Source organism: Cydia pomonella, chromosome 25, assembly GCF_033807575.1.
Source record: "Cydia pomonella isolate Wapato2018A chromosome 25, ilCydPomo1, whole genome shotgun sequence".
In the NCBI taxonomy this organism is placed as follows: Eukaryota; Metazoa; Arthropoda; class Insecta; order Lepidoptera; family Tortricidae; genus Cydia; species Cydia pomonella.
Genome location: NC_084727.1, coordinates 3031558 through 3053107, shown reverse-complemented (window position 1 = coordinate 3053107; position 21550 = coordinate 3031558). Strand labels below are relative to the sequence as shown.

General features: G+C 37.6%; 1 protein-coding gene across 3 annotated transcripts in view; it reads left to right on the top strand.

The window, feature by feature from the left end:
• The window catches only part of LOC133531462 (double-stranded RNA-specific editase Adar), a 74133-nt gene that overhangs the window by 17253 nt on the left and 35330 nt on the right, over positions 1–21550 (top strand). For all 3 annotated transcript variants that reach the window (XM_061869696.1, XM_061869695.1, XM_061869697.1), the window contains 10 exons: positions 480–551; positions 1771–1926; positions 11583–11657; positions 12487–12616; positions 13541–13652; positions 14397–14483; positions 15827–15893; positions 16725–16896; positions 20285–20387; positions 21300–21451. In XM_061869696.1, the coding sequence (XP_061725680.1) occupies positions 480–551; positions 1771–1926; positions 11583–11657; positions 12487–12616; positions 13541–13652; positions 14397–14483; positions 15827–15893; positions 16725–16896; positions 20285–20387; positions 21300–21451 (1126 nt within the window). The remainder of the gene's footprint in view (positions 1–479; positions 552–1770; positions 1927–11582; positions 11658–12486; positions 12617–13540; positions 13653–14396; positions 14484–15826; positions 15894–16724; positions 16897–20284; positions 20388–21299; positions 21452–21550) is intronic.

The window sequence follows — 21550 nt, the reverse complement described above, 5'->3', positions numbered from 1 at the left end:
GCGTTTCTTAAAAAAAATTGCACTTTCATAAATTTTGTATTTTTTTCATAAATTATGTGTTTTTTCTACTCAGAATCACGAGCTCTTTCGATCCTAATGGGATAAAAAAATAGCCCAAAGTTTTTTCCTATTGTGTTACCATTTCCCCATATGTATGGCGGTAACAAAGAGGAAAGCTTGAAAATGTATGGCAATTTCAGAATACTTTTTGTCTCCTATAAGGATGAAAAGGGCTCGCGATCCTGACTAGAAATAACTCGAAAGTGGCATAAAAGGTCACATAGTGTCAAAAAAACACTCATCTAATACGTTTATAATTTTATAAAACTAATCATTGTGTCCAATTAATCATATCAAGCTGCAGCGGTATTATGGTCACATTTTTTATCACCTATCATGTCATACTTGTTAGAACGCCACAGGTATGGTGACAAATGATAAAGAGCCGACCAACTCAGCCCTACTGATGATTGTTACAGCGTCAGACTTCCAGTGCCTGGAGGCGCAAGCGAAGCAGGTGGAAGTTGAGGTGAAGCCGGCCACTCCACCAGGTATATTTACACTACACTAAATAGTAGTTTATGGGACTGCTATATAACGAAAGGCATTAAAATACGTGTGGGTTTATGAAACGAATGCAATGAGTTTCATAAAAGGAACACTAGATCTAGAATTCTAGAGCAAAGCGCATGAAGAACTGGCTAACAGTCGTAATTTGGCACATTTAGTTTATTTCGATTTCCAATGTCGCTCCAATACGCGGGATCGTACAGAACGAGTCGCCTCGCGGGGAAACTTTACACTAAATAATAGTTTATGGGACTGCTATATAATGAAAGGCATTAAAATACGAGTGTGGGTTTATGAAACGAATGAAATGAGTTTGATAAAAGGATCACACTCATATGTTAATGCCTAATTATGTACAGTGATTTCACTGTTCTTCATCAATACAATATCATAAGCTTCAACAAAAATTTTATACTTACAAACTAATTAAACGTCAAAATGGCGGTAATGTAAACTTTCGCGCATGTCACGCTTTCGTATTTTTTTTTATTCATAGACAAACTAGAGTCGAGCCGACTGCCATATCGTTCAATATCAAGTAACATGCGAAATTTGACAAAATTGTTTGCAACTGACACTTCATTTCGAATAAAACGTCATCTCGAGTGATATTAGAATAGAGGACAAATCAAATTTCCTTGTTTCTCAGAGATATTCTAAATTTGAATTTAATTAACTTTTTTTGAAGACTGGTTTGACCTAGTGGGTAGTGACCCTGCCTACGAAGCTGATGGTCCCGGGTTCAAATCCTGGTAAGGGCATTTATTCGTGTGATGAGCATGGATATTTGTTCCTGAGTCATGGGTGTTTTCTATGTATTTAAGTATTTATAAATATTTATATAATTTATATATTATATATATCGTTGTCTAAGTACCCTCAACACAAGCCTTATTGAGCTTACTGTGGGACTTAGTCAATTTGTGTAATAATGTCCTATAATATTTATTTATTAAGATATCGGTTATCGATAAAGTAAATTTAAAATTACGATGTACCTGTTTCTGTCTCTATCGCACGCGCATAATTATATTGCTGTCCCGCTCACCCAGTGGCATAGACTACCCGTATCATTGGCGAGACAGAACTTCTTCGAAATTCTTCTTGCTTAGAATCCTTACTTTAATAAAGACAAATTGTCTTGATTAGTAAGTAGGTTCGATTCCCCGGACGCTGATCTAATAACGAGCATTCTTCCAGCCGCCCCTCCCACCCCCGCCGCGGCCCCCTCCCTGTTCGGCGCCTCGGGCGTGTCGGCGGCGCACAAGAGCCCCATCAACTCGCTCTACGAGACCTGCCCCGGCCTGAGCTTCCACTGCACCTTCGGAGACGGCTCCTCACTCGAACAACCCAATGGTAAATATTGTAATGTGAAAGTGTTGATCTGTATGTACATTTTTCACCATTTAGAGTCATCATCATCATGATGGCTACACAATAAAAAACCGGCCAAGTATCTATAAAAACTAGCAAAAAAATCACGTTTGTTGTATGAGAGCCCCCTTTTTTTCTGTTTTTTTAGTATTTGTTGTTATAGCGGCAACAGAAATACATCTGTGAAAATTTCAGCTGTCTTAACTATCACGGTTCAGGAGATACAGCCTGGTGACAGACAGACAGCGGATTAGTAATAGGGTCCCGTTTTACCCTTTGGGTACGGAACCCTAAAAAAATCAGCATGTATACTCAATGCTAATGGAAATAAGGTAAACCGTCTATTACTGGCCACCCTCCAATTACCGGCCACTCTGTACTAAAATGGCTAAAATAAGAATTCTATTTATTTATTTACACAATTAAAGTAATTAAATTACTTGAATTGTGTAAATAAATAAATAGAAACCAGCGTTCTTATGATTAACTTAGATAGATAGATAGATAGATACATTCTTTATTCATACCCACAACATACATGGCATTAGCATCAAAACAAACAAAAAAGAAAAGTGTAATAAAAACATGCAAACTTAATTTAATAAAAAAAAACACATTGTGTGATTTCTTAGAATCCTCTAATGTAAATCGGATTAATGTTTTAATTATTATTTAAGGGCTTAGGGAAAAGCACAATGAAACCATCGGATGTAAGACATAGACAAGAAGAGATTTATTTTTTAAAAAGTGTTGCCAGGTTGCGGTTAATTATTTTAACATCCTCCCTTTAAGCGCAAACCCATGGCACTGGAGCATTTGTGAATCTTCACTTGTGAAGTGGATTTGGTCAGGATATCAGCCACCATGTCCTCGGTTCCAAGGTAGATGACTTCTATTTCCTTTATGGCTACTTTCTCTCGAAGAAAGTGGTACCTGATGTCTATATGTTTGCTGCGGGCACAATAGGATTCTGTACCTGCAAATTTAATGGCACTTTGATTATCACAATATATAACAGTCGATGATGTCCCAACATCATGATGTAATTCTGACTCCAAGTGTCGGAGCCACATTGCTTCTTGTACAGCAGCAGCAAGCGACATAAATTCTGCTTCCATAGTCGAAAGGGCAATGGTGTTTTGTCGTTTAGAGCACCATGATATTGCTGCACCCTGAAACAAAAAAGTGTAGCCGGAGCAAGATCTTCGGCTGTTAATGTCTGAAGCCCAGTCAGAGTCACAGTAGCCAGATGTTCTTTTTTCTTCAGTATTTTGGCTATATATTAATTTCATTTCCTTAGTACCTTTAATATATCGCAGCACTCTTTTCAAAGCTAGCCAGTGCTGCTGTTCTGGCTTGTTATTAAAGCTACTTAATTTGTTTACTATAAAACATATATCCGGCCTGGTCCCTTGGGATAAATATAACAGGCTTCCAATTGCTTCTTGGTAAGGTATGTCTGTTAGTATATTTTTCTCATCTTCTGTGCTGATCAATTTAATGCTAGGGTCACATGGTGAATGCACAGGATTACAATCTGTCATCTTGAATCTTTGCAGAATTTTTTCTATATAAGCAGTCTGATCAATATAAATTTCGCTTCTTGACGAGTTTTGTTCAATTCTCCAACCGACAAAATGATGTATGTAACCAAGCTCCTTCATGTCGAATTTACTTTTTAATTTTTTTTTTATTTCTTGACCCATGTGTTCATTGTTATAAAATATCAATATGTCATCAACATAAATGAGTACAATTAAAATGTTTGTTTCAAATGTTTTGTAAAATATACAGGGGTCCACTGATGAACTTTTCAGCCCCAATTCCTTTAAAACAGATGTAAGTTTCAAGTTCCATTGACGACTCGCCTGCTTCAGGCCATAAATAGATTTATTCAACTTACATACTTCTTCTCCATGTTCATAAGTCGGTGGTTGGTACATGTATATTTCGGTATCTATATCCCCTTGTAAGAAAGCCGTAACTGCATCCATTTGTTCAATGAATAAATTGTACTTAACAGCCAATGCTAATAAATATCTGATTGAAGTATGACGAACAACTGGAGCAAATATTTCATTATATTCCATTCCTTTTCTCTGAATAAAACCTTTAATGACAAGTCTTGCTTTGTATCGTACAATCTCGCCCTTAGCATCAGTCTTTATTTTAAAGACCCTTACACGGAATGGCTCTCTTGCCTTCTGGTAAGGGTACTAACGTCCATGTATTATTTTGCAGGAGTGACTCATATTCATTACTCATGGCATCTTTCCATTCTTTTGCATTCGGGCCTGAAAGAGCTTCTTGTAGGGTTTCTGGCTCTTTTGCGAGAAAAGCTACTGCTTGGTTTGAACCATTCATGCTTTCTTGACATAAGTAGGTGACAGGCTTGTTATTTCTTGGCCTTAGCGTCATTTTACGAGATAATTCATCACTTACTTTTTCATCTGGTATGTACTCCTCATCGGCATTATCAGTGAAGTAAGTATCCTCATCCTCAGATATTTCTTTCTTAAGGCTCCCATTTAGAGTTGTATCTGCTGGACTTTGAGGCTCAGATGTGTCAGGAGATTCACTGGAAGTATCAGCTGTTTGGGACAAGTCTTCCGTCTCCTTTTCCTGTAATTCTGATAATGGTACAATAACGCTATTATTTTGAACTGTGTGCTCAAGAAAAACGGCATCCCTGCTTTTGTATATTCTTCTCTGCTTTAAATCATAAAATCTGTACCCCTTTGTGTATTCACAATATCCGACAAATAACATTTTGACTGACTTGGGGTTCCATTTTTGTCTTTTCTCTTTAGGCACATGAACCATGGCTTGACAACCAAATATTCTTAAATTTTCAATATTAGGCTTCTTACCAGACCACATTTCATATGGTGTTTTGTAGTCCAGAGCTTTCGTTGGTGACCGATTAATTATGTAAGCAGCCGCAGATACTGCTTCGGCCCAAAATGCCTTTTCTAACCTGGAATTTAGAATCAAACATTTAGCTTTTTGCACCAGATTTTGATGCATTCTTTCAGCCATCCCATTCTGTTCACTGCAGTAAGGATTAGTTGTTTGATGTTGTATGCCAAATTTATTCAAAAAAAATTTAAATTCCTTATTAATATATTCTGTTCCATTGTCAGAACGGATCATTTTTATTCTTTTTCCAGTCTCATTCTCTACTAGGTTTTTAAAATCCTTAAAGCTCTGTAAAGTTTCAGATTTATTTTTCATAAAATACACATAAACTTTCCTACTATAATCGTCGATAAAATTGACATAATATTTGGAACCTCCTATAGAGCTAGTTTCCATCGGTCCACAAACATCGGTGTGAATTAGTTGCAAAGGTTCGGTAGCCCTGGTTCCAACATTTTTAAATGGTTGTCGTTTCATTTTACCTGCCATACAGGTTGTACAGACTTGGCTGCCTTTCTTTGATAATTTAACACCCTCTGTACAATCAACAATTTTTTGTAAATCAGTGAAGTTCAGATGAGCCATTCGAAGGTGCCAAATATTTATATCTTGTTCTTCAACAGTTGATAAAAATGCCGGTGCTACAGAAATTTCTTTCAAAAGATACATGTTATTGCACTTAAAAGCTGTCAAAATCAGTCTTTTATTTTGGTAGACTGTACAGACATCTTTTTCAAATTGAAGCACACAGCCATTATTTGTCATCTCACTTACAGAAAGTAAATTGGTTGCCAGAGTAGGTACATATAACACATTTCTAACCTGAATTGTCTGAGGTTTGCCTTCGGAGTCTTTTATTTGCAAGTTAACATTGCCACATCCTTCCACTTTTAAAGTCTTGCGATTCTCATCCAAAGTGTCTGCAACAGAAAAAGCGGCAAAATAACCATTATTTTGGGTATTTGTTTTATTCTTCTTCTGGAAGTGACAGAAACTACTGAAATGGCCGTATTTATTGCAATTATAACATCTTGGCCCCTTCTTTTGTTGATTACCATGTGAACTTTTCTGAGACTTAGGTATATTTTTAGCTTTATTATGGTTTACATATAATGCTGCAGAATCTGACACTTTCACCTCCTGGAGCAGCTTTGTTTTAACAAATTCAGCTGTAATAGACACACCTGAGCTCTCAATAGCCATTATCATCGGTTTGTAGACATCAGGGAGGCCAGCGAGAAGCAAAGTACCAAGCCACTCGTCTCCGACTACAAAATTAATATTCCTAAGCTTATGAGCTGTTGTCATTACTTTATTTACATACTCTTCAACACCAGAGCTGTCATCCAAAGTTGTTGAAATCAGATCTCGTAACAAACCTACTTTTCTACTGAGCCCGGAGTCGTCAAACACTTGTTCCAATTTTGACCATACCTGTTTCGCCGTGGTCGCCTCCTGTACATGAACGTAGTTAATTGGATCAATCAGAAGTATTATTTTCGACTTCGCCTTTATATCCTTCTTGTTGTCTGCTACATAATCGGCACTTGGTTCGATAGTATCCCACAAGTCTTCGTGTTCCAAGTAGTTCTTGACCGCAAATTTCCATGTCGGATAGTTTTCCCTGCCAATTAACTTCTCAATTGTGCCCATTGATATTTGCGAGGCCATGATTTAATGATAATTTAGGCTGAAATGGCTGAAAAGATAAAAACTTGCCTCGCAGCGCGTGGGCACTTTTAGGTTAAGTTAACTTTTTTGACAACTGAGCCGCGAAACTTATCGGTAAAACACTAATTTTAATTATTTGAGGAACAAATGGCCCATGACCTCTTAGAATCCTCTAATGTAAATCGGATTAATGTTTTAATTATTATTTAAGGGCTTAGGGAAAAGCACAATGAAACCATCGGATGTAAGACATAGACAAGAAGAGATTTATTTTTTAAGGCGCTCTTATAGACAGATTTTAGGTTTTTGAGGGGGTGAAGCAGACGAAGTGGTAAAGCAGGCAGGCGGGCGCCCCGCGCGCCGCGCTCGCAGCAAGCCTACGTCCTTATTCTGACGCCATCCGTATTCTGGTTTGTTAGTTCTGGGATCTTTTCCGGAAATTTATATTATGATTTAAACTTAATGAAATTAAAAATTAGATAATTATATATAATACTAGAGTATACCGCGGCAAATTGAGAATCTAGTAAAATGATACCAAATCGTTTTGTGTCGAAATAATATTACTTACTAATTCAGACAAAAGTTACAACGGTCTGCTTTAAATCATATATAGATACCTATTCAAAACTTAGTTGACCTTAAAAATGCAATATAAGTCAATTTCGGGCAAGTAGTGAAAAAAGGAAGAATACTAGCAAAGCTAAGTAATTTGTGGAAGTGAACGTAAAAAGGTAGCATGTTTTTGCTGGTATTGAGATAACTGAAAACATAAGCATAAGGTATGCACAAGCATATGTAGCTCCAAAAAGTAGATAAATTATGCTATCTTCTCAAAAAAGAACCATGACTCTAACTGTAACGACTATTTCTATATTATTTTTTGAATTGACGACAATGAAGACGATTATAAATTTTAAATGCAAAAGTCGAGAAAACTGCTATTATTATTTATTATTTAAAGTTTTTAATGGCAAAAATGCACTTATACTACTACTACTACTTCGAAGTTATATAGTAATGAGTATAATTGACTGACTTTAATTAATGTCTAATAAAGAATCAGTCTGTTGTCTGTCTACTCTGTCTGTAATCAAATATTACAAGTATATTTGACCCACTGAGGTTTCAGATGAAGTTGAAAATCTGCATACATATGTAAGTAGGGTGACAATGAAATATTATGGTACCATCGAGCTGATCTGATGCATGAGAGAGGAGGTGGCCATAGGAACTCTGTGTCAAAATATCGCAACCAAATTGCGTTTGAGGTTGTTAGGATTGTCTCAATGAGTATTATTTTCCTTTGGAAAGAAGTACAGTTAAGACCTGTTCCGTAAAGTTAATTAACATACAAAACTTTCCGATGAACAAAATTATTTTATCGTCAACTATGTTATTTATCCCTTCAAGTGGTGGCACACCACTCACGGGTCGATGCGATAGCCAGAAAGCTGTCGGCCAACAGAGGGTGGTTAGTGAGGTGTTGCCATATTTAGTGGCAAAATTAAAGGCTTTGAAGTATATTTACGCTCTTCTAGCGCCCAAAAGTAGCTAGCAAGTTAGACAAGGAAAACATACATACACACGCTTGTTAACGCTTGGTTGCTAAGGACCGTTCATCCGGGATCGAACGTCTAGGTCGAGTTCTGTCTTGATTTTTAAAGAGGTTATTTTGTAAATACACGGTACCCTCGAGGAAACGGAAAGATTTTAACAGTATATTCCGGATCGTATTTAGAAGCAAAAATGTCATATAAACTTTTTTAATTCGCCTAGTTTCAGAGTTAATACCAATTAAAAAAAATATTTTTCGTTGTGTTTTAGTGCATAACGCCTTTTTGATGGCTATGTCGCCAGTCGCCACTTTGGGACCTAGTCTAGACTACCTTCTTGACAGATATCAAAGTCACAAGGTACCATTTGAATAGACTAATTTTTACGAAAAAAAATGTACCAATTTATATTAATCCATAAATTTTCCAAGAACATGAACTTAATATGTTTAAAGACATACAAAAAGTAAAAAAAAAACAATTTTTTTTTGCGGAATTGACTTAAACTTGTACATGAAATTATTCTTATGACCTCAGGAATACGTGGTAAAAAAAAATCCGTTTCCTCACGGACACTTTTTATGACTTAACCTTTGAATTTTAAGCCCTACGTAGAAAATTAATTAACAATTACCTCCAATCATAACTTTGTTTTGTGGTGGTAGTCATTTTTAATAAGGAAACTGGAAAACTGTCACTGTTGCTAGGTTTGATTAGTTAGGTGCATGTGGCGAAATGCATAAACATTACAATAATTTAACAACAACAAGGACAACTTCAACAGAAGGACATGATGTCACGATCCTCAGCATTGAGGGACCAAGAAGAAGAAGACAATAATTTAATTGTTCTATTCGAATAGCGTATTTAGTGCTTATTTTAACGATATATGCTTCAATATATACTTTTATACATAGATAAGCTTAAATAGTTGAATTTGTAATATTCTCTAAAGCCGCGCTGAACACCCGACGGGGCCCCGCCACGTGACTACTTTTTACGTTTTGGCTTCTGCCACTTGAAGGGATATACTATAGGCCTTGACTAGTGATTCATTTCAAAATAAACTATTTTAATATATACATATTACACATAAGCACCCTAATGCAAAAATGAAGAAAATATATTTTGCGAAACTTTCGATCGATTTTTCCACTTATATTTTGTATTGGCAGGAAAAATAGTAAAAGCATATCACAAAGACATAACAAGGTCCAAGGTTTTAAAGAAGAAGGTAACATTGGCCGAGACCTGAAATTGACGGCAGAGTGTCATCGAAATTTATACTTGAAAAAAGAAATAAAATGTCACCAGTTTTCATTTCATACAAAACAGAAATAGCATGGTATAAAAGTATTATACCAAACTTTTACAAAGGACTTTATGTTTAACATTATCAAAAATGGAATTTAGTGACATTCTTGAATTTACAGAATAATTAACCAGTGAAATAAAAATATTGGCGAGAGGTACAAATATATACGAACTTCCGAACCGAGTACTTGCAAAATTTTGAATGGAATTTGAAGGGTAAATATCACTCCTGCTCACCTTACAAAATAAAATAGTTGATAAATGTTGTAAATAAAGTCTTAAGTGTATACCATATGAAAGTTAATAAACCAGAAATACCAAACAAATTCAACACTTATAACATAAACTATTAGCCATTTGAGCACTTCCACAAAAACGTGAAATGGTACCTTTCACTAAGCACTATTTAAATCCCACATATTTAAATCCAGTATATCTCCTGCATCCTGTATGTGTTAAAAATGAAGCTGTTCCAATATAATGACTTATATAAATTAAACAAGCGGATTAATTTTATTTGTTTACGTTTAAAAATAGGTATTCAATTTGATTATTACTGTAATAGCCATTTAAAATATTATTTTACCTAAATTGATAATTAAAAGTAGGTACCCCTCACGAAATAAATACTACTGAATTTTATACTTAGCAATGTTTTTTAAAATGTACATGTATTTTACCTTCCTCGTATTAAAAATGAAAAGTAGAGTGTTTAACTCGGGTGCAAGGCACCATTTCATCATTTGGTTAATCGTGGCTGTACAGGTCGACAGGTGCGTGTGTAAAACTTGTCAAAAAAGATAATATGACGGATGGATGTCTGAAATGTCACCGTATTTAAGAATCAATTAGCTTAAAAATTAGTTTTTTCTTCGTAAGAGTGATGAAAACATTGTGTGTATAACATATTTGTGTATTTATAGTGTGATTATCCATTTTATGTAACGTCCGCTAAACTAGCACAGGTCCGACGCTGACAGTGGTCACGGGCGTACTGGCGTACTGACGGTATTGCCGCGCAGGGTAACGTTTAGTAGACAAAATGTTGAATTCATAATTATGAATGAAAAATTTAACGCATCGATAAACTGACAAGCAAAATGTTAGAGTTACTTAAAAGCTATTGAATGAAGTAAATTTCATATTGATATTCATCATAGTACTTCTAAAATATCGCAATAAATACAGTTTTAAGCATATTTTCAAAGCAAAAATCTATCGAGAAAAAGATGAGCCATCGTGTTTCTGACAAGCATACGGCTAGTTCAAAGACTGAAGTTATACATACTAGAAAATAATCGATGAAATCCTTGTACAAGCCTGTAAATATCGATTTAAAAATAGCGCATTTTACTATACACCGCGCCTTAAAAAGTGTTGCCAGGTTGCGGTTAATTATTTAAACAATCCATTTTAGTATAAGGTGGCCAGTAATTGGAGGGTGGCCAGTAATAGACGGTTTACCCTACGTAATTTTTTAATTTTAAAGAAATATTGGCCGCCATTTTCAATTATTTACTTAACGGCCGACTGCATTTTGTTACCTTTGATTAAAACTGACTCCTTCTTCAGCCGCAAGTGGTATCTATGTGAAATGTAGCACACAAACATATGTGCCATTTTCAACCAAAAGGGTACTATTGTAGGGAAAGTGCCTTAAAACCTTGCCGGTTGTCAATAAGGCACTATTTCCTTATAGCTTCAATTTGAAATCAAACCATTGACAACCGACAGGCACCTTTTGGTTGAAAACGTCACATATATCCTCCTAAGTCCCAGAGTCATTATTGCAGTTTTGAATTTAGTACTTTCGAATTTAGTTCTAAATTCGATTTGATTTTGTCCCTTTAAAAAGACATTGGGACTTGGAGGCTATATTAATAATTACCGCTGTTTTTTCAATTTACTTACGTAAGTACCTTCCTTCTGTGTCTGTGGGCTCTGTGGCATCGTAGCTCTCCAACGGACGGACCGATATCGATACGGTTTTATGTGGAAGCGAGTTTTGGTTCTTAGCTATGTTTGATAGAAATCGATCCAGCAGTTTGAAGAGTATCAGCTTTTTCCAAAATGATATAAGGCATTTTTGGCATACATTGTTTTTTTTTTGCATATGGCTTAGAGGGTTTTTACTTTTTAAATTGAATAGTCAATATAAAAATGGTGTTATGTCCACAGCTCCTCTTCAACTGAGCCACAGCATGCGTTTCAAGGTCGTCTGCCAGATCAAGGATCAGACCTTTGAAGGATATGGTAAGAAAAAAAAATAGTATTAATAATATAATTATTAAAAATAAATAAAATAATATTTTATATCAAACGAATTATAATACCCTGTATATTTAGGTATTTAAATAAAAGTAAACAAAATCTACCCTCAAATAGCTCCTTAAGCCAGTTGAGATTACATGATCAAATAATGTAGGTTAAAGTCAGGTCGTTCAGTTTTGTATTTCGTTGGTTAAATGTTATAACTACCCGAAAATGTACAAATTGTTTGTTTGCTTTTATTTAAATACCTAGAGATACAGAGTATAGGTATATCCGTTTTTGGGTTCAGAAATCAAAAAGGAACTCTTATAGCGTCACGTCAATCTGTCTGTCTTTGTCTGTCAAAGCTGTAATTTGGCATGGATATAAGTGGGTCAAAATTCGTTTCGTTGTCTTGTTATTTTGTCCCCAAAAAATGTGACGGTGTGTAGTTCTTTGTGTAATAGGACTTGACTTTATTTATTTATTTGTTAGAAGACACCCAGATGACAGAGTGGTCAGAAAAAAGACAACGAAGAGAATTTTGACACAAATATGCCGTAAGGTGGTAAAATTAGAATTTTAAAATCAGGGTAATATTTTTTTTATTCCTTAAATTAACACAGTCAAGCTACACATGTAATTAACACAAACAGCATAGTTTATGTGTGAGGTGTATTTTTTTACTTATTATAATTTTCTTAATAAGTGTTCGTAAACAACTATCGATCGCGGGAACCGTTTCCAAAATATTATGTTTTATGTAATTTTTGTTATAGTCTGGTTTCTAATGTATCTCGTTGATGAAACTTATTTAATTTCGTGTCTACAGGTTCAAGCAAGAAATTAGCGAAACTGGCGGCGGCTCGGGCTGCGCTGGCGGTGCTAGACGAGGGCAAAGCCCCCACGGCCGCCGATGAACCGGGCTGCCTGCCGCAACCTCGAGCGGATACCATTGGAAAGTGAGTAAAACACACATCTAACTTTTTTTATATGAGGGCAAAGTCGCCTCGGTCTTAGATGTGGGCAAAACCCCACGATGTTAGATGAGGGCAAAGCCCCACGGTCTTAGGTGAGGGCAAAGCCCCCACGGTCTTTGACGAGGGCAAAGCCTGCCTGCCGCAACCCCGAGCGGATACCATTCGAAAATAAGTAATACACTGCCCTGTCACGGTCGCCACTATTGTCCAGGTGGAGAACTCCAGCAATACTTTGACTAATTTACTACGAAGTTCACAATTTGAAATTAAATAAGAAATTGACTCTGAGCGGCGTGCGCGCGCTCCAGAGGTGACTCGCCGACTGGTTGGCCGATCGCCGCGCTCTACTCGCTGCGTCTCGGGAGTCCTCGTCCCCGCGCACACATCAAGAATTTAGCGAAATTGGTGGCAACTAGGGCTGCGCTGGCAGTCTTAGATGAGGGCAAAGCCCCCACGGTCTTAGATAAGGGCATAGCCCCTACTGCGGGAAGCAGGGCCGGATTTAGGGGAGGGCAACCGGGGCTACTGCCCCGGGCCTCCACAAAAGAGGGGCCCCCCACAATAGAGAATTCAGTAAATTTACCATTTTATTTGGAAAAAATTTGGGGCCAGGGGGCCTCCACTCCTTTATTGCCCGAGGCCTCCAGACCTCTAAATCCGGCATTGGCGGGAAGTAAATAACCCACTAGACACAGCAAGAGACTAGCTAAACTGCCGCATCACGATGGCCAGTCCTTCCGTCGCAACTTTCGCTGGGCGTGACATATATTTTGTCCCCTTCCAATTTCCTGGCTTTACCCCTTAAGTAAAAATCGAAAGACTGTTTCATTTATTTGCTATACCATTCGTAACCTTTAAAATGCATGAAAAACAAGAGTTATATACTATACCTTCTTACATCCTTAGGTTGGTGAATGAGAAATTCCACGAAATCATGAAGGGTGACCTGGTGCATTCAAAAAGAAAAGTGTTGGCTGGCATCGTGATGACCATCGACAATAGACCTAACGACTCCAAGGTAACTTCTATTACTACAAGCAGACAGTGACAGAAGATTGCTAAAAAAGTTGTGCGATGATTATCTAGCTACTAGATAATCATCGCGCAACTTACATACTAGATTCCAGTATATCTATGGTAACTGAAAATAAAAATAGCAATGTGGAAAATACCTTTTATTGAGGCTTGAGGAAAAGTGCCTTAAAACCTTAAGTTAGCTCATTTTATTAAGAGGAAACATTATTTTAGTAACAAAAAAAACACGCAGTTAATGTTAAATTTCTCCAAGAAACACTTCTGTCATACAAAATAACCATTAAATCGAATATTTAGTACGCAAATGTAGAGCGAGGCCAAACAAAGTAATGTTATCCACCTAGTGCCGCCTATTTAATTTATTTGTATAATAATTAATTATGTTATAGCTTTGGAATTTCTTTGAATTATTTAATGTATTTTATTTACAATCCTTTTTATTTTTAAATTTTATTTTGTTATACGGGTTATACCTGAAATATTTTTTCTTTTTATATTACATTTTTATATTATTTATTTATTTAAACTTTATTGCACGATATAAAATTGTACAAATGGCGGACTTACTGCCTTAAGGCATTCTCCAGTCAACCCTTAGGTCAAACAGAAACTAATTTAACGTGATACAAATCAGCTTCATTATGATTAGTTGCCAAGTGGACCCCAGACTCATGAGCCATGGCTAAAAGCTGAGACAACAATAGCAAGATGAGAGAAATGTTTTTAGGTGATAGCAGTGACCACGGGCACGAAGTGCGTGTCCGGAGAGCACATGTCGGTGCGAGGACGTGCAGTGAACGATTGCCATGCCGAGGTAAGCCCCCAGTTCTTTTTGTTCTGCCAATATCAAACGAATGGTGAATGAATGAAATTAAAAAATAATACAAAAGGCTGTGTTAAATCCCTATTTAGTAGACAAAGTAGGTGTAGTGTGAATAGCTCAGACAGACAAAAATCATCATCTACAAGTCAAAGAAGAATTGCATCGCGTTTTGAGCGCGAGATGGAAAACAATTTTTTCTACTCCCGTACTTTTATTTGTCATTTAAAGGGTCGTGCACACATCTTTAAAACCCTACTCAATGTTAGTTGTCAAGACAAGCCTTTAGTCTATTCCCCAAAAACGCATTTTTGCATACACGCACTATCTTTTTGGCGTTTTTCGATATTTCGTGTAATGACCACTTAAAGAATATTGTATGAAATACATTGTTGCCAACCTTGTTTTAAATGTCATCTGTGACAAATAAGTGAACCATATACAAGTGTTTTTAATTTCATTCATTCATTTTCCCGCCCATACCCTACATTCTTTGTTACTTCTGGAATGAGGTTGTCGAATAAAAACTTAACTTTTGTGTTAAATAAGAGTATGTCTTTCAAGTTAAAATGGATGAAGACGAAAACTTAGTGTCTACGCCTGAAGAGATATCAGTGATAGCCCAACAAGTCACTAAAAATTTTCTGCCTTCAAAATCGCGATAGATGAAATGAAAAATATTTGTTAAATTTACAATTTTATTTCAAAGTAAGTGCTTGGTCGTAGAAAAAGTATTGTATGCAACGTTGTTTAACTGAGTCAAAAAATACTCGAGGCGTCTTTATTAACAATTTTCGGCTTCGCCTCAAATTGTTACTCACGCCACTCGCCTTTTTTGACCTCTCTTAAACAACGATTGCATAAAATACTATTATGTTAAAAAACATGCACTATTTTTTTGTTATTAATTGCCTAAGATGTTTTGTATACTAGTATAATAGTGATCTGTTTTACAAGGGGGCAAATTTGTTGTTTAACCGCTCATGCTAATATTGATACCCGAGCTACCGAAAGAATCCAAAATTGAACCACGAGCGTAGCGAGGCTGACAAGGCACGAGGGTTAAACAAACTTTGCCTCGCGAGGAAAATACTAACTATGAAGTACCAACAAAATCAACCAAATAAAACCCAAATTAACGTAATAAAAAAATATAATTCAAAAGTCAATTCTACCGGCCGACATAAGGAAACAACTCAAAATTTACATCTGATTAGTTTGTCCCACATGTGGATAAAATGCAACTTTCTCATTAGTTTTTGAACAATTAAGAGGGTCTTGTGCCTATGGTCTGTGGTCTGTGGACGAACTTGTGGTGAAAAATACATTTTTTCTAGGTGGCAGCGCGACGTTGCTTGCAGCGACATCTGTACGCACAACTCCTTATGTACGCGGAGGCTAAAGGTATGGTCACAGATAACTCAATTATTGAGCTATTTATTTATAAGCTAAAAAGTTTTACAAAAAAAAAAAAAAATTTAGTTCAAGCTTATCTCTGACTGTAATTTTCTTTCCACAGGCAACTAATACTCATCGAGATTCTAAAAACCCCTAACACTAGGTTGCGTTGTTTTATCACAGAGTACCAATGGCCACCTCCTGTCTCCATCATCAGATCAGCTCGATGGTACCATAATATTGCATTGTCACCTGACTAGTGCAAAATTTCAGCTCAAAAGGAAATTGGGAAGTGGGTCAAATGTAGCTTCCAGGATTTGACCCACACTCTAACTAACATGCATACTAACAGGACAATATGGTGAGACCAAGCTAAGTTGGCAGCGATTATGATAGCCTGTGCAAGTGTTAAATAAACGTCATAATTTCGTAGATGTTTGAAGTTTAAAATAACACCTGCACTGTCCGGGCTATCACGCTGCCAACTTATCTTGGTCTGACTCTAAAAAGCTTGTAAAAAAAAACACGTAATAACAATGCAAACGGCCTTGAAACTTTCAACAGATGAATTTTCTTTTATCTTTGTGATAGTTTACTTTGAGTCGCCTAGTACCCATAGTACAAGCTTTGCTTAGTTTGGGGTCGATTTGGGTATGATTGTCCCCAAATATTTATTTATTTATTTAAAACTTTCGAGATACGTTTTAGACTACTTACTCATTTTATATATTCAATATTTTTTTTACTTTAGGACTATGTTAGGAACGAAATCAATAATAGAATTGTGTTTCCGTCAGCTAACTTACCTTTTTTAGTACCCTGTTATATCTTCCACAGATCCAACAATCCCAATACCAGAATCGGACCTAGAACCGGTCCCAGGCGGCGGCTATCAGCTAAAACCGGACCGGCAGCTACATCTGTACGTGAGCACGGCGCCGTGCGGTGACGGACGTATCTTCAGCCCGCATGAGCAGCCGGACCCGACGCCGGACCGGCATCCGAACAGGTGAGACACGGACGGGTAGTTTCTTCTATACGTTACCGTGCCGTGCGGCGACGGACGCATCTTCAGCCCGGAAGAGCAGCCGGACCCGACGTCGGACCGGCATCCGAACAGGTGAGACACGGACCGGCAGCTACATCTATACGTTACGGTGCCGTGCGGCGACGGACGCATCTTCAGCCCGGAAGAGCAGGCGGACCCGACGCCGGACCGGCATCCGAACAGGTGAGACACGGACCGGCAGATACATCTATACGTGAGGACGGCGCTTAATGTTGGCTATTATTTACAAATTTTGATGGCATCATAGATCATAGAGGATTTATGTGTCTAGATAAAAATAATTTAACGAAACTTTAAAGAGCCATATCCATATGTACTGTAAAACGTTATACGATATCAGCTGCGAATAGGTACCTCGCAACTCGTGTCGATTTAAAACACTCCCATAGGTCGTATTTTATTGATCACCACTAGGGTGGTCCAAAAAAATTTTTTTTCGTTTTTCTGTCAGGCCACCCCGTATTTTTGTGATACCTACCCACAAACTTATAATGCTAAAATTTTATCTTCCTAGTGATAGCAGAAGTCAGTGCTCAACGAACTTAAAAATTTATATTTTTCGTTAAAATTGACTATTTTGATTTTACTCGCAATATGTATTAAAATCATTATAAAGAAGTTATTTTAATGAAAACAAAGTGTTATTGAATCAAAATTACTATAAATTAACCTAAAACTTGTATAAAGAAGTGTATTAGTGTTTGAAAATGGCTGTTTCTACCCGTCATAAAGACGATATTTTTCTTATCGGCGGTCGCGATTTGGAGCCTCTTTGTAGATTAAATAAGCTGCCTACAGTGAGACAAGTTCTTCAGCGGTTCCATCAATTTCTAAACGAGAAAAAGAGTGTACGAGTTGCTTCACATTTGCTCATAGAAGAGGTTATAGAACTTTGGAAAAAAGCCTACGTGCCCACTCAACAACAAAAACATTGCATTGAAAAACTAGAAAAGATTCACAGCCACTGGCTTCTTATCAAGAAAAACAAGGGACGGTCTTCTCAAGCTCAGAAACAAAGGGAACAACAATTTGTTAGTGACTTAGATAAGCTTTTTGATATCGCACACTCAGCTGCTCTTCAAACCATAAAGATTAATGAGGACCGAGATTTTCTCATAGACCAAAGGGGGGAGCGTAAGATGGTTATGACTTCTGTGGATAAAAAACTAGCAGGGCAACAAAAGCGTGCTCAGAAGCGAAAGTTACGTGTTGATACACTTCAGCAAAAATATACACAAAATCTTGCTTCCACGTCATTCGCATTGTCAAGCCAAGAACTAAGTTTCAGTGACAGCAGTTCATCTGAAGAGAAAGATGAAAACGATGAATTTAAACCGTTACAAAAATGTCAGTCCACAGACACAAACAACTCAGTTTCAACTACTTTAGACAGTATTTTTACATCACATGTTACAAGCGCTTTAGACCGCAATAAAATTACAGATCGAGAGGCGGTGCGACTGATGATTCCGCTGGCTGCAGCTCTCGGACATGACCCGTCCATTCTCCCTATTTCACGGAGTACTATACGTCGAGTGCGAAAGAAAGCGAGATTGGAGTTTAATGATGACGTGAGAACTTCATTTGCACCTGACTACCCGTTAGTGGTACACTGGGATGGAAAGATCTTGCCGGACATTCTGGATAACAAAAAAGTGGACCGTCTTCCAGTCCTTGTTTCTGGAAACGGTGAAGAGAAGCTTCTTGGTGTGCCTAAACTTTCATCCGGGACTGGAGAACAAGTTGCTAGTGCTGTATGTAAACTATTAGAGGAGTGGAATGTCAAAGGCCAAGTTCGAGCTATGAGTTTTGATACAACATCATCAAATACTGGGCACATAAAAGGAGCATGTACTCTGATTGAAGCTAGTTTGTCTCGTGAGTTGTTGTGGCTAGCCTGTCGTCACCATATGATGGAAATCATTCTTGCTAAAGTCTTCACCTTATGCTTTGGCCCATCAAGTTCCCCCGAAATACCTTTATTCAAAAGGTTTAAAAATGGATGGGATAATATTTCTTGTGATCATTTCGAAGGCCTTGACTTAAGCTCCGATACAGAAATGTTTGTTAAAACTACCCTAGAATCGATTTATCGCACATTGAGCAGCGGAAGACAATGCCGGGATGACTATCAGGAACTTATCGAACTGACAATGGTAGTTTTAAATAAACCTCCCGAGAAAATTCATTGGCGTTCCCCAGGGCCTATCCACCATGCACGCTGGATGGCAAAACTATTATATGGTATAAAAATATTCTTATTTAAGAGTCAAAAAGTAATGAAACTGACAAAACGAGAAGAGACTCAATTGAGTCGTTTTGTGCGCTTTGGTGCACTTTTGTATACAAAGGCGTGGATTGAAGCACCACTAGCAGCAGAAGCTCCGGGTGGAGATCTTCAGTTATGGCGAGACCTTAAGGCATATGAAGCTATTGATTCTGGTATTGGAGTAGCTGCAAGAAAGGTTCTAGAGCGGCACTTGTGGTATCTATCGGATGAGCTCGTAGGCCTTGCTTTATTTTCTGATCGTGTTTCTACCGCCGAAAAAGTCGACATCGTTAACGGAATGAACACTGACCCTACCTGCCGTCAAGTAAGGGGGCAATCTACACTCCTAACAACTGATTCCACATTGGCAAGCTTTGCATCTAAAAGAACTTTACAAATGCTTTCCCTTTTGGATATAAAAGATACTTTTTTGACTCAATCTCCCGAAATGTGGAAAGAAAATGAAGATTTTCTACAAGGCCAAGACCGAGTTATGAATTTACGAGTAGTAAATGATACAGCCGAAAGAGGTGTTAAGTTGTTTGAAGAGTATAACCGGCTGCTTACTAAAGACGAAGAAGAGAAACAATTCTTACTTCAAGTGGTTGAAAAAAACCGGAAAATTGTACCCACCCAGGCAACGAAAAAGTCACTTGTAAATGTAGTTTTTGATTAAGTAAAAGTACTATTAATTACTAATAACTTGTGCAATAATTTTTGAAATATGAATGTTATTACTTATTTTCATTTAATAAAAAAATAATTTTTGATGGTATTTTGTTTTTTCTGCTTTTTCTAGGTAAAACAAAACAAGTATATTTTTCGCTAAAATTTCAATATTTGACTTTCGATGAGCACCATCTTCCCATTAAGTTATAAAGCTGAAATTTTATGAATATGTTTTTATATGTGTATGTAACAAAATTAGGGGGTGGCGTGAACAATAGGAAAAAAAAAAAAATTTCCCCATACTAGCGTGGACCACCCTAATCACCACTCGTTGCGAATTTCCTATTTTCTGCACTTCTATCGTAAATAACTATTTTTTGTACCTTATAGATTGGCACGCGGTCAACTCAGGACCAAGATCGAGTCAGGAGAAGGCACTATCCCTGTTAAAAACTGCAGCAACATCATACAGACTTGGGATGGAGTCATGCAGGTAGTTATACTCAGTTATGTCTGAGATAATTATGTAAAGATTTTTATTGTAGAAGATATGTAAAGTTTAAAATATAATCTGAAGTAGACGACGCTCTACCGCGCCATGAATGATTAAACTTAGAGTTAAGGTCAATACGGGTATGTGTCCGCCGCAGCCCGAGCTGCATTCAGCCCGCTTAAATCTGTGTGGAACTCCTCTACCCTAACGAGAAGAACTAAAGTGAGGATATTCAATTCCAATGTAAAGGCCGTGATACTGTACGGGTGCGAAACCTGGTTTGTCCGCCAAGACCTAATGACTAAACTCCAAGTGTTTGTGAACAAATGCTTAAGGAAAATTCTGCGCATCTTTTGGCCTAACTGGATCACAAACGGTCACTTATGGAGAATAACCGGACAAGCACCCGTGCACAAGAAAATCCAGACGCGCAAATGGCATTGGATTGGGCATATCCTCAGGAAGTGGCCCTGACCTGGAAGATGCCCGGAAAACAGAAGACAGAGTGACAATGCACTCTAAATCTATTTGGCGCCGTTCCGTGGAGCAAGAGTTGGGTGTATCGGGGATGTGTGGGAGGTTACCCAAGCTGCCAAGGACCGGAGTCAGTGGAAGAAAATGGTTCGAGCCCTACACCCCAGCAGGATGACCATTGGCTTCATAGGCATTGTCTACCCACTAGGCCAGACCGGTCAATAATATGCCAAAACACTGTCCTTTATTTAACCATACGAAGACCGAAATCCCGCGGCGTATCCATATTAGCATAATGATGAGGTCATTCATCCCGAGTGGCATCTTCAACTAAGTGTGGCTGGCCTTCACATTGGGGCTGTTTTAGTAATTGACATGTAAAAGTGCCCTTGTGGCCTATTTGATAAATAAATGAGTGACAGATTATGTTTGTTCTAGGGCGAACGTCTCCTAACCATGTCGTGCTCCGACAAAGTGTGCCGCTGGTGCGTCGTCGGCATGCAGGGGGCGCTACTATCGCGACTTATACGACCTGTCTACCTGCGATCGCTGGTCCTAGGGTCCCTGTTACACCCACATCATATGTATCGGTAAGTGATAGTTTTAAATTTCATTATTATCTAACACTTTTGACTATACATAGGAGTAGGCAGGTAAAGGCAGCAGGCTGGAGCTCAAATTTTACATAC